General features: G+C 46.8%; 1 protein-coding gene across 1 annotated transcript in view; it reads left to right on the forward strand.

The window, feature by feature from the left end:
- The first annotated feature begins 997 nt into the window (after positions 1–997).
- Positions 998–13521, forward strand: part of EGFR (epidermal growth factor receptor) — a 198673-nt gene continuing 186149 nt past the window's right edge. Inside the window, exon 1 of the mRNA XM_035253446.3 lies at positions 998–1343. Within this exon, the coding sequence (XP_035109337.1) occupies positions 1256–1343 (88 nt within the window). The 5' untranslated portion in view covers positions 998–1255. The remainder of the gene's footprint in view (positions 1344–13521) is intronic.

Raw genomic sequence — 13521 nt, forward strand, 5'->3', positions numbered from 1 at the left:
TTGTGGAGAGGAGGGGTCTGTAACATGGACCTAGAGGGCATTTTTCCTGTAGGAGAAGGAACAGTGGGGATAGGGTGCACTTGCAGAAGGAATGTAGCTCAAGTTCCTGCAGCCCAAAGCAGCTCAGTTTCTTCCGGCCAAAGCCTCTGCGAATTTCCCTGGCATTTCTCCTGTGGGAGCTACCAGGGCAGTGGGACACTTAGCCTCTCTAAAAGTATCTCCACGGCTGTTTGTGTCAAGCGTTTATTCCAAGAGCTTCCCTTTTGCGAAGTACTGTGCCTCACACATTGGCTCAAATTACCCAGGGTCGGTTACAATAAACATTGAGGAGGCCTGTATCTGAGCTCGGAGTTGGGTACCCTCATTTCATTCAATTTCGAGGGTGCTTGACGGGATCTGAAGGACCCTCGGACTTTGGATCAGCACCTCGGACGCCTGGCACTCCTGCTGCACAGGCACGGCAACCGCCTCAGCTGCCAGGCCAGCCTCTGAGCCCTGGGAGGGTCCCAGGGTGCTGCAGGGGAGGTGGGGACCAGAATAAAAGAGCAGTTTCCCCGTCGGTGCCATTATCCGACGCTGGCTCTAGGGCTTGGCCAATCTGTCCAAAGCTGGTACAAGTTTGCTTTGTAAAACAAAAGAAGGGAAAGGGGGAAGGGGACCCTGGCACAGATTTGGCTCCATCTCAGCATAAGCTGGGCCTGCAAGTCCATGGAGACTGAGTCCAGAGGAGCAGTGCTGGGAACGCCCCTCTCGGAAATTAACTCCTCAGGGCACCCGCTCCCCTCCCACGCGCCGCCCCTTTCCTGCCGGAGCCCGGGTCCCGCGGGGGTCACCGCTGTCCACCGCCTCCGGCGGCCGCTGGCTTTGGGTCCCTGCTGCTGGTTCTCGTCCCTCCTCCTCGCATTCTCCTCCTCCTCCGCTCCTCCCGATCCCTCCTCCGCCGCCTGGTCCCTCCTCCTCCCGCCCAGCCTTCCCCACGTCCCGGCCCGCGCGAGCTAGACGTCCGGGCAGCCCCCGCGCCGCGCGGCCGCAGCAGCCTCCGCCCCCCGCACGGTGTGAGAGCCCTCCGCGACCAAGGCGGCTGGAGTCCCGAGCGAGTCCCGGGGGCCGCCGCCGCCCAGCCGGGACGACAACCCACCTCGGCGGCGTCCGCCCGAGTCCCCGCCTCGCCGCCGCCACAGCCACCGCGCACGGCCGCCTGACTCCGTCCAGGACTGATCCAGGAGCGTCGGAGCGAGCTCTTCGGGGAGCAGCGATGCGACCCTCAGGGACGGCAGGGGCCGCGCTCCTGGCTCTGCTGGCTGCGCTCTGCCCAGCGAGTCTGGCTCTGGAGGAAAAGAAAGGTAAGGGCGTGTCTCGCCGGCTCCCGAGCCGCCCCCGGAGCGCGCCCCGGACCCCGCAGCTAGCCCAGCCGCGCACCGGCGCACCGGCTCGGTGCCCGCGCCCCCGCCCGTCCGTTCCTGTTTCCTTGAGATCAGCTGCGCTGCCGGCCGGGACCGCGGGAGGAACGGGACGTTTCGTCCCTGGCCGGGAGAGTCCGCGGCGGGCGGAGGAGGAGACGGGGAGGGCACCGGGCTGCGGGCGGGGCGGAGAACGGCAGCTGGCACCTCCTGCGGTCCCGACCGCTCCCAACTTTTCTCCCTTACTTTCCCGCCTCTCTGCGCGGGATCGGCGTCCGCGGCCCGGTGGGCGCCGGGAGCCGGGGTCCCGCATGGCGCCCCGCGTTGTCCTCCCAGGGCACGGCGGGGTCGGAACGCGCACCCGAGGGGCCAGCGCTGCCCACCCGCAGGGCCGCGCGGTTTAGGGAAGCTGAGGAAGGACCCCGAGAATGCAGCCTCCCCTCGGACCCCGCGGGACAGGCGGCTTCCTGAGCTGACCTCCCGCCTCCGCCCTCCGCGCGAGTCTCACGCTGAAGCCGGCGTGGGTCAGCCTGGCCCCGGCGCCTCTCCGGGTCCCCGCGAGCCTCGTTCCCGGGTGTGGAGTAGCAGCCTTCACCTGGGAGCTGGGAGAACTCGTCTGCCACCACCTGCGGCTCCCGGGAAGGGGTGGTGCTGGCGGCGGTTAGTTTCCTCCTTGGCAAAAGGCAGGTGGGGTCCGACCCGCCCCTTGGGCGCAGACCCCGGCCGGCGGCTCGCCCCGCCCGGCGCGCTCTAGTTCGGCCGGTCCAGGTGTGTCCCGCTGAGGACCCGACCTCCCTCCGGGGCGCCCCCCCCCGAAAGCCCCGGGCTCTGGTTCGGTGGCCATGTCGCGGGTTTTCCACGCCTGCAACCCTTCGGTCGAGCCTGGGCTTCGCGGTGGAACGGGACGCGGCTGTCCGGCCACTCCAGAGGGGGACCGCGGGACTCTTGCGCGGAAGCTCAAGGAGCAGAGCCGGTCCTGGCCACACCACGGTGTTTCAAAACGGGGCTCACAGCAAACTTTCCTTCTCAAAACCCGGGGAGTTTCTTTCTTGGATGTTTCTCTTTGCCGTTTGAAGAATTTGACATTGGGCCAACCAAAATATTAAACCTGTCATACACACACACACACACACACACACCAGATTGATGTCCCTGGTTCACGTGTGCCAAGTCTCCAGACAGAACATGAGCGAGTCTGGCTTCGTGACTACCCTCATAAACCCATCTGACATGGGAAACATGCCTCAGGTTTAATTGCACAATTCCAGCCTTGAGCTGCGCGGGTTCCAGGAGCCAGGCCCGTACTTGCTGTTGATGTCACTGGCATGAGGCGTTGGGGTTTGGTGCCCAGCGCCGTTGTTGGGGGAGGGACAAGGCATAGAACAGTGGTTCCCAGACCTTGCTGCAGTTTAGAATTACCTGGGATTTTTTAAAACCAAAACAGAAACCAGTGTCTGGCTCCCACCCCCAGACATTCTGATTTAATTGACATGGGGCAAGACCTGGATATGGTATTTTTAAAAATGCTTTTCATGTGATCTGTTGGGCAGCCAGGTTTGGGGATCACTGCACGGAAGAAGGATTGTTAAAGTCTCCGGAGAGATTACTTGCCAATGCAAAGAGCTCTTTGAGGACATCTGGAGTTTTAACAATCTTGCCAAATATAGGAAAGAGGGGAAAGGTAGGGTGTGATTCCAATAATAAAGGATTTCTCTTCTCACTGAAGGAACTCTTGGAAAGATTCCTCCTCTGCTGAGCCTACGCGACCCTGTGAGTCAGGTGCCAGCCCTGTCTCTGCGGAAGAGCAGAGACTCTTCTCTTTATTTTAAATTAAACATGCAGAGCACCTCCAAAGCATCACTTTCCTCCCTCCAGCGGTGTTCTTGTTCTTTGATGTTACTAGCTTGAACACCTGTATTAGTGGCTGGAGATTTGTTCCTAAGAAAAATATAAATACCACTTAATTTGCCTGTTGGTCCCATATTCACCCAAAACAGAATGCTCCTGAAGACGACAGAGAGTAGGTGAACAGACGCTATTCCATTACGGTGACATAAAAGACTGAATGTTCAGGGGCAATTATTAAAATAGGAGATGAGCTCTTTCAGCAGAAGTTTGTTGAAGGCCTGTGTCTATCAAGTTCAGTCGGTTTTGTTCAAGGTGCACTTTGGTTCCGGGACATGCTAACTTCTGGGCTTGCTGCTCTTAGAGCAAAAGACTGCCACACACTGTTTCATGCATCCTTTCAGTCCTCACATTAAGCATAAGAGGCATGCGCTCCCCTCCTATGGGGGAAACTGAGGTACAAAGGATTAAAGTGACTTTCTCGAGGCTGCTAGGCAGCAGCGTGAAATTCACATGCAGGCCTTCCGACTCCAGATGCCTCTCTCAACTTCCAAACGCCACTGCCTCGTCAGAGTTCTGGTTTCAGGCGATCCAGGTCAGGTGTGTGCGAGTGTTTAATGTCAGAGCTAGCAATGGGAAAGAGCCCAGAAAGCCGGCTCATGAAGATGGGCCCCTGTCTGAAGCTTGAACAACCATGGGCTGCCAGCAATCTGCTTTCCTGCTGAGTTCTTCGGCCCTCTGTCTGGTCACTTTCCATGGAGGCTGCTCAGTCCCCAGGTCAGTGAGCATGGAGTGGAACCTGCTTGAGGGATGCTGAACAAACCCCTGACTCTTACAGGATGAAGTGGTAAAGGTGCTCCCCCGAAGGGACCCTGGGAAGTACTCCACAGGAAGTCAGAATTCCCTACTGAGGGAGCTTTGTGGAAATAAGCCTGCCCAGCCACTTCTGGAGACATTCCCATTCAGTAGGTCCGAGCTAGCTGTCTTAAAGAGAATGCAAAGTGTGAATGTTAATCATATCCAAAGTGGGGATATTAATGGTATCCAAAGTGAGATCTACCACCCTCTCTCTTTGAAGGAGATCAGATCTAGAAAGCAAAGCCGGGCCTGTCAACTGGGGACCTTTCTTCTCACTCCAGCCCAGGGTGAGGGTGGACAAGTCACTTTGACCCTTCAGGCTTCTGATCTGTTGTTTCCTAATTCAGTGAATATTTACTGAGTGCATAGAATACTCTAGATTTTCTGGGTTAAAGGGTGAAGGGGGTTGAGTTTTAAGGGTTTCTGCTCTTGCTTCCAGATTGCTTTTCAAATCTGGAAAGCTGACCAGTGGTCTGTGTGTTAGACCAACCACGGCATAGCACAGACTATGAGAAACTGGCTAAGATCTCCAACAGCCTTTTAACAGTAATTTCTGGCTTCACATTGTTAGTTTCATAATTCATAATTTTTCAAAAACTTCTTCTGGTTTGAAGACACCGATTGCCAAAGTCCATTGTGCTGCATAATCACACTTGGTCCACGTGACAGCACTAACATGTTCTGAAATGTTTTTAGACGTCTCAGTAAAGATGAAGGATTCCTCTCTGTTTGAAAAGAAAATATTCTTTGTTTTTACTTTGATCTAAGCTCCAACACTAGCAGCTAGCATCTGAAACTTTTTTGACAAGAGTGACAAACCAACTCTAAAAGTAAAGGCAATTGATGATTATGGGCACTGAAGGGAAGGTAAGCCCAGACCGCTGCCCCGGATTAGGGTGGGTCACAATGTGGAGGCCTAGCTGCAGCACAGTGTGGTCTTTGCCATGTGACTTGCTGTGAAAGTGGTGTGTGTGTCTGATGGTGGGTATCTGTGTGTGTGTGTGTGTGTGTGTGTCTGTGTGTGTGTGTGTTCAATTTTGACTTTGTAAGTACTCTGTGAGCTTATTTAACATTAGGTTTGACTGACAGGGGTATGTTTTGACAGAATTTCAAAGTTTTAGAATATGGTTCACCCACATGTTGCTTCCCTGTAAATATAATTTTTAAAACCAGATTCTGCTCCTCAGATCCATTCCCTTTTGTTTTCTTTTGTCACCTATGGCCATTTGAAATTATGGTAAGAAACATTTTTAGTCTCAGTTTAATTATTACTGGTTTATTCTTGAACCACTAATCCATAGAAAATCAAGTATAAATCTTAGCTTGTTCCTGTAGGCTGTCCCCATTAAATGTCAGTGTTTTCTCATTTCTTCTTTTACATTTTCTCCTACAGGGCCGAATTTTCTGAGAAAATTCCAGCAGTTAGCTCTTTGGATGACATCTCTAGATTGTCCTCCGTTCGGCCCATAGGCACAAGCTGGCTGGTTTGAACTTGGGCAAGAATCCAGGCATTGGAACATATTCAAATAACTAGTTTGCCTGTAATTTTCACTTTTTCAGAGTCATCTGGTAAAGCTTCCTTGCTACACATTTAGATAGATACACTCAATCCATTTGTCTAGAGAGTTCCCTGAGCCAGCTGGGAGCAGGAGGGGTAGTTTGGGCCAGGAATATCGGGGGCGTGTTTACTGAGCCCCTAGAAAGTAAGTGCTGGATTTGACTCAATCCCTGATGGCCCTGAAGTGCAGTATCAGATGACTAGCCCTGTGGACTGAGCATCTGTGGATTACATATGCTTAGAATAAATTTTACTCCTACCAGTTTCAGCAGCTTGCTTTAGCAAGCAGTATGGAGACGCTAGCATGGGGGACTGGAATTTCTCTCTCTGATCCAAGTTTTATCTCGTTCTGGTGGGTTCTCAGGGAGAAACCCAGAGTCCAAGCATCCTTTCTGAACATGTCGGGAACTTCTCATTAACGAAAGACTCGAGTTATAATGTAGGGGACGAGGCACTTGATGAGAATGGCTTGCAGACAGCCACAAGTACACCTGCAATTATACCATTACTAGCAGGGCAGCACACATGACCCTGACTTAGTTTAAATAATTATGTAAGTCAACCCCCATTGTTTGCTCTTTGAGTAGAAGGGCAAGTATTGGTACCTATTACAACATAGGCTGTTATTTGCATTTTTTTCTCTCTGTTTGAGCCATGATGAGTGATTTGCACTGTTCCATCCACATGTTGAGATTTAAGAATAAATTAGACTTGGTACTTGTCCTTAAGTTGTCTGGAAGTCAACTGGGGGAAGAGGGAGCTAGAGATAATGAATGTGGAACAATGTCACAGAAGCAGTGACAAAAATCTTCCCAGGACAAAGGATGACTTTTGAGTTCAGTTTTTGCCTTTAATTCTACACGGAGAGGAGCGAAGGTTTAGCCACAAATGGAAGGGATTACTCATTTGAGCTATTTGGTTATATGGTTATTCCCCCAGAGAATAGGATGCGAAGGGCATTACACAGCAGTGCCAATAGGAGCAAAGTTCTTGAGAGTGCTAGTCATTCAAATGGCAGGAAGAGAAGGAATCAACGGTGAAGCTGCCTACAGTTCACAGGGAGTTCCATCCTCACTGTGGCTTTGGATTTTGTCCCATGTGAAAGAGAAGTGACTGTGAACTGACATGCTGAGCTTGGTGTTTTAGAAAGATGGCTGCAGCAGAGGTTTGGGGGATGGACTGCAGGGGCGGCAGTGGAAATAGGAAAGTTCCTATTGCCAAAGACAGTGGATGAAGCAGGAGCAGGAAGATTCAGGACAAGGGACTCTGGGGCTGATCAGGAGGCAGAACTGGTTGATAAGTAATATGTAGCAGCATAAGAAAGAGAGAACCCCAGAGTGACACCCTGGCTTCTCACTTGGAAGCCTGGATGGATAAAGAATGCAATCACAAAGGCTGGGAAGTCAACGGGACTGCAGGGAAGGGAAGGGCAGGGAGGGGAAGTGTAGGATAGTCCAATATGAATATTCAGCTTTTAGATGCGTTGAGCTTGAAGTGCTCAGATAGAGAAATTTAGGAGGCAGTAGAATACGCTGGTCCAGAGCCATTGTCATTTGCTCAAATATTTCCATGGCAGTTACTTGTCTTAGGTCACATGACATCTTTTTCCCTCTCAGTCTTCTGGCTCCACCTGTCTCACATCCACCTTCAGCGTCAAAACTGGGCCACACCAGGGCTTCTGGATACTAGCTTCTCTCTAGGTGAGGCTGCTGTAGTCGGCAGCTGATTAGTTGCAGTTATCAGCGACTGATAATATATTATATTGTACATGTAAGTGTATTGTTAATCATATGTGTATATTGCTGCCAGTCCTCAGAATGGGGATCTTGTTTCCTGTTTAACACAGCATCGCATTACTTGGTTTTGCACTTTAGTGGCTGAACCAAAAAAAGTAGGGGATGATTTCTTTTCTCAAAGCAGTAACTTTTGAACCTTGACTGTGCCTTGTAACCAGCTGAGGGGCTTTTGAAAAAGAGGGTGCTTTACTGTGCCCCACACCAGGGCAATCAGTATTTCTGGGGAACGAAGCCTGGCACACACACATTTCTTAAAGCCTCTGGGCAATTCTGAGGAGCGGATTATGTGTTCCATGTAGCCTGTAACAGAAGATATCTTGTCCTTGCTCTAGACCCCCATTTCTCACTCATCTCATGAGCTCCTTTGAGATCCAGCAGCAGTTCCATATTCCATTAGTAAACCGGTTCCAGAGTCACATTTTATTTCATAAGTTAGTCCATTAAAAGTTTCCTGCACTGAGGAAGTAGCCAGAAAGAACACGCTGTCCCTGCTCCTTTTCGTAACTATAAGGTCCGGCTTGACAGAACAGGAGCGTGGCCATCTAGGATAAGCCCCTTATTCTAAAGTTCACCTTAATAAAAAACTGCCTAAATCCAAAGGGCATCAGCCTAATGGCTAAGGTCAGCACAACCATAAACCACAAATAATATCTCCAACCAGAAACATTCCAAATTCCTCCCCAACTAGATACATGCTAGCCAGAAGAGCCTCTCAGGTTTTGACTGAAGATAACTTGCCTTTAAATGCCAAAAAAAAAAAAATTTTTTTCCTGCAGTGGCTCTCACTGGGCCCAGCATGGCAGCAGCACCTGGGGACCAGTTGGAGATGCACACACTCAGGTCCCTCTCTGGCCTCTGAGTAAGATACTGAGGGGCAGGCCCCGGTCTGTGCACACAAGTCCTCAGGGAGATTCTGACTGATGCACACCACAGTTTGAGAACTGCTGATAAACTCCAGACACATCCCATGCTGGGATCTAGGTACACCAAGGGAATGAAGTAACTGCACGAGTCCTCAAGGGACTTGCCTTTTGGAAGGACTGAGAGAGAGATATACATGATCATTCCCTATAATGCAATGTTTTATAACAGATGTGATTTGGGATTTCAGCAGGAGCCCAGAAGAGGGATTGAGTAATTCTACCTCTGCGATAGGGGCAGTTTCTCAGAAAGATAATGCTTAGCTGCGCCTCCAGGCAAAGGGACAGGAATGAGGACATACTTGTAGGCCCTGTGCTCCTTCTTCAAACCCTCAGTTTCTTGTTATTTTTGTAAATGCAAACATCTTATTAAAGTAGATGCTAAGGCATTAGAATTTCCTGCTTTATTTTCCTAAATGACCATGAAGAAACTTGCAATGTCAAAGGTAAAGTGCAACCCATTCTACATTTAAAAACTAAAATGATCCTTTTTTAAAGTAGTAACTAGATGTGAAAAATTGGACAAGGGTCTAGATTACAGTTGAGAGCTTTAACTTTCTCCCCAGCGGCACGATTTTCATAAAATGTGTTATGAATAAGCAAAATGACTACTTTGTGTCCTTTCCCACAGAAATCAAAGAGGGAAATGAAACGAAAGTTTGCACAGTTCTAGACGTGACAAATGCAGGTGAAATGACACAACTCGAAAAATGTCCCTTAAATTAAGCCGTTGGTACTTGTGATTTAGAAGAAACATCTATTTTCTGATCCTCTGTTGAAAGTAGTACAAGGTTCTCTCTTTATTTGCAGAGATCATTTGGAAACAAATAGGCACATTTGTAACCAATAAAGGATAGACTACAGCTGCTGGTGTTACCTTGTGTATTCATGCCTTTATGTAAAACAAATACATATATATAAAATATATAATTTATAAAGATATATGGAATATATATGTGTGTGTACACACACACACACACATATGGAAGTAAAGCTCACTGCTTGCTTTGCAGCTGTTTTAAGAGCATTCATGAAGCATTTTGTTTTATAAGCAGAAATGTGATATCTGACAGTTTTACCACTATGGACTTGCAGGCCTGCACACAGTGGATGATGTTATGATTGTTTTAGCAGTCCTATTGTCTTACTTATGATGTCATTATGACGCTTTGCTAAAATGTATTTCTTTTACTCCAGGTTTTGGATAAAATTGATGCATTGCACATAGTCTCTCTGATAAGACAAACTGACATTTGCATGTGAAAAACTGTGCATGTTTTAGTGTCTCTGCTGATACTCAAAATATCCATTATTTTAGTGCCTGGAATAAAAATAAACTACTTGGTGAATTTGTGCAGGTCCTTAAGGACAGTCAAAGATGTCCTGAGGTTTTCTGATCATAGTATACCAAATTTTAGAAAGCTTTCCAAAAAAATTTTTTTAATGTCAAAAACCTAGATTTGTTTATTTGCCAGCAAACATTGAATACCTGAAAGCTTTCAGGAGATTTTATTACAATGGTTTCTCTTTGCTTACAAAATTATCTCTTACTTCATTCTCATACACTGTAAGCTGTTGTATATGCTTCGAATTGTGCTTAACAAGATAAATTAGACAAACTATTTGAGGTTTGCTCTAGTGCTAACTTGCAAGATCTAATGGCTCCAACTAGATTTTTAAAATAAAGTCTATTTTAATACATTATTAGAAAGTTAAACAATTATCTGTTTTTAGGTAACAAAAACCCCAGAACCCCAATGTCGTCCACTTTTAATTAAGTCCAGATGTATGACAGATAAACAAAAGGTGGTCAGCCGGGTGCAGTGGCTCATGCCTATAATTCCAGAATTTTCAGAGGCCGAGACAGAAGGATCACAAGGTCAGGAGTTCGAGAACTGCCTGGCCAACATGGTGAAACCCCGCCACTACTAAAAATACAAAAAAAAAAAGAAAATTAGCTGGGTGTTGTGGCACATGCCTGTAGTCTCAGCTACTTGGGAGGCTGAGGCAGGAGAATCACTTGAACCTAGAAGACGGAGGTTGCAGTGAGCTGAGATCACACCACTGCACTCCAGCCTGGACGACAGAGCAAGACTTCTTCTGAAAAAAAAAAAAAAAAAAGGTGGTCATCAGAGAATTATTGTATCACCTGTTGGTTTGTAAGGTACTGATTTTTAGGGGCTTTTAAATAGAACACATTAGAGAACTTTTTCTTGGCTTCAATTTGCTATAATGTTAACAGAGAATCAGAAACCTTATGCTTACGGATACTTCTTGATTTTTTTTTATATCTGGTGACATTTATGAATAAGAATAGTGTATTGGCCTGTTTTCTTTCTTTACTCCCTTTTCTTCTTCCTTCTTTTCTTTCTTTCTTCTTCCCTTCTTTTTCTTTCTCTCTGCTTCTTTTTTTTTTTTTTTTTTGCAAGCTCTTATAAATTAGCCTTCACAGAGAAAGAAAAATGTTGACAAATGACTGGAAATGAAACCTTACAAAGAACTGCAGATGAAAACTTTGTCAGATGACTGAAAATATACAATATAATTTTTGAAAGTTAGAAACTACCAATCACACTCAGTATTCGTAGCTATACAAGTCTACATACACGTGTATTGTTCCCTGAAAAGTGGTGTTGCTAAGGGAATCTTTCTTAGTACATGGCTTACCATACTTTTTCTTTAATTTGTTATTATAAACAGGTTAGAGTCTCCCCTCTCAGTTTCACCTTCCATAAAATAGCTGAACTATTTCAACCTTCAGACTGTTTCCAGCTGAAAACATCTGTGAAATTAAAAACAAATCTAAATATATGCAAGATACGTATTTAAACATGCTGGTAATAAGTGTGCTGTCCCTATAATTTAGATGCTAAAACACTGATGTCATAGTAACAACACCTCGCATTTGTACAGCACTTCATAGTTTACACAATGCCTTGACGTCCTTCTCTCGAAGCCTCCCACAAGCCCACAGGATTGGGAGAGCTTTCCACATTGGGAGGTGAGGGACCCAGGCTGAGAGCGATTCTGCAGTTGTTCGTGGTCACCAGGCTGGTGAACTCTGGGTGCTGGGTGCCCTTCTGCTGCACAGCACAGTCTCTCAGCATGCAGAGCAAGGTTCCTTATTCCTCCTTCGAGACATCATTGGGTTTTTTAGCTATTGATGCCCATATCACTTTTAGTTCTATTTGTGAATCAAAGGGAAAAGAATTCCTTGAAATTTGTTATACTTCTATTACTAATGCTTCGTGCCCCTCACAATTATTTCTCTATATTTCTGTATATTTCTGCTCCATTTTTGTTCCTTTCCCAGTTTTCCTTTTGTAATGAAGTATTTTTTAGACTCAAGTCTCTTCTGTATGTGTTATAACTGCCTATTCCATAAGACACAGGGCAGTGAATTTATGAGCCTTGAAAACATTTACTTTAGAAATGAGAAGTACAACTTTTCAACATCATGTCGTAAATTTCTGTAAATTTTCCAGACCTATAAATACTTGCAGAAAAAAATGAAAGGAGAAGGCCACTTGACTTAGCAGTTGGGTCAGTTAGCAATGCCTATGGCAAAATGTAGTGATTCCCTTACAGAGATCTGTAAGACTCATTTCTATGATTTAAATGAAGGCATATGTTTAACCTTATTAGGGTGTGAAACAGCTTTTACAAAAAGACACCAACCTAAGAAACAGCGTGGCCCTCCAGGAGTGTTCCATTTCTATGTCATACCATTTGTAATAAGCCATTCTGGCTGGGATTTACTTGCAAGCATTGGCTTTTAAGAAGAGATGGTTCCACACATCAAATTATTCCCTTGGCGGCACTTTCTGGGTTGAAAGAATGGATTGTAGAATACGGCAGTGAGTAGATCTCTCAGTGACCATGATGCGCCTCTCCCAGAAGAAATTTCAAAATGCAGTGTTCATTTTCCTCCACAAGAGAGGAAGGAACTATTTTGTTATTGTTTATTTCTAACATAGTGGAAACTTTTCAGTACTCTGGCAAAAATTTCCCAAAAGCAGTTTTCTATTTCACGATTATAAAGTGGCAGAGGAAAAAGTCCTATACTCCAGCTCAGCAATGGACCTCCAGCTGTTATCTAGGTACCGCTGGTCTAGAGAGTATTGCCAGGAAAACACATCGACGTTTGAGGCCTGAGATGACATATTTCTCAATTTTTCAGGCCTAAGATGACGTATCTCTTGTTGAATAAGTAAACCCTCCCAGTAAACAGACAGTTAGTGTATTGATTTCAGGGGGGCTTTAGTCACTGAACCTCCAAGTCTTACAAAGGTTACTTGGGCAAAAGCTTCATTATTTTACCTTCAGTCAACAAAAATCTGCCTAGGCAAGGCAGAACGGAAAGTCCAGCGAGTTGGCAAAGTGGGACAACACGAAGAATCAGTTAGACGAGCTGCCTGCTTTTTCTCTTCACTTTCCACCTTTCTAGATTCTTGTTTGGATGCAGAGTAGGGGCGTGCCTGGTGTCAGGGAGAGACAGTTGAATGAGAAAACTCCCAGATGGGTAGAAGACTTGGGTGGTTATCTGAGTCCATCTTTCCTCGTGGCGTGACACAGTTCTTCAAGTCTTGGCTGGGAATGCGAGGCTTTTAGATTTGCTGGGCAATAGCTACTAAATATTCATAATGTTGCTCAGTTGCAAAAACAAGACATTCAGACGATAGCCAGGGAAATAAGTGGTCATGAATGGAGCCAATGGGAATTGGGTGCTAAGACGAAGAGAGTTGCCAACAGTATATTATTAGGGGTTTTGTGTTTTTCTTCCCATTTTGGAGAAGGAAAATACTAGCATTCCTCTGCCTTCATATTGGGAAGGCGTTAGGCAGTCTTTTTCCTCCCATCCTTGTGTTCTTTCATCAAGGTAGCACAAGTTGGCAGTCACAGGTGAGAGGGACTGTGGTGAGCACAGCCATGTTAAATGCACGTTGTTCACCGCAGTGGCTCATGCCTGTAATCCCAGCACTTTGGGAGGCCGAAGTGGGTGGATCACGAGGTCAAGAGATCGAGACCATCCTGGTCAACATGGTGAAACCCCATCTCTACTAAAAATACAAAAATTAGCTGGGCACGGTGGTGTGTGCCTGTAATCCCAGCTACTCAGGAGGCTGAGGCAGGAGAATTGCCTG

This window comes from Callithrix jacchus, chromosome 11, assembly GCF_049354715.1.
Source record: "Callithrix jacchus isolate 240 chromosome 11, calJac240_pri, whole genome shotgun sequence".
Classification (NCBI taxonomy): Eukaryota; Metazoa; Chordata; class Mammalia; order Primates; family Cebidae; genus Callithrix; species Callithrix jacchus.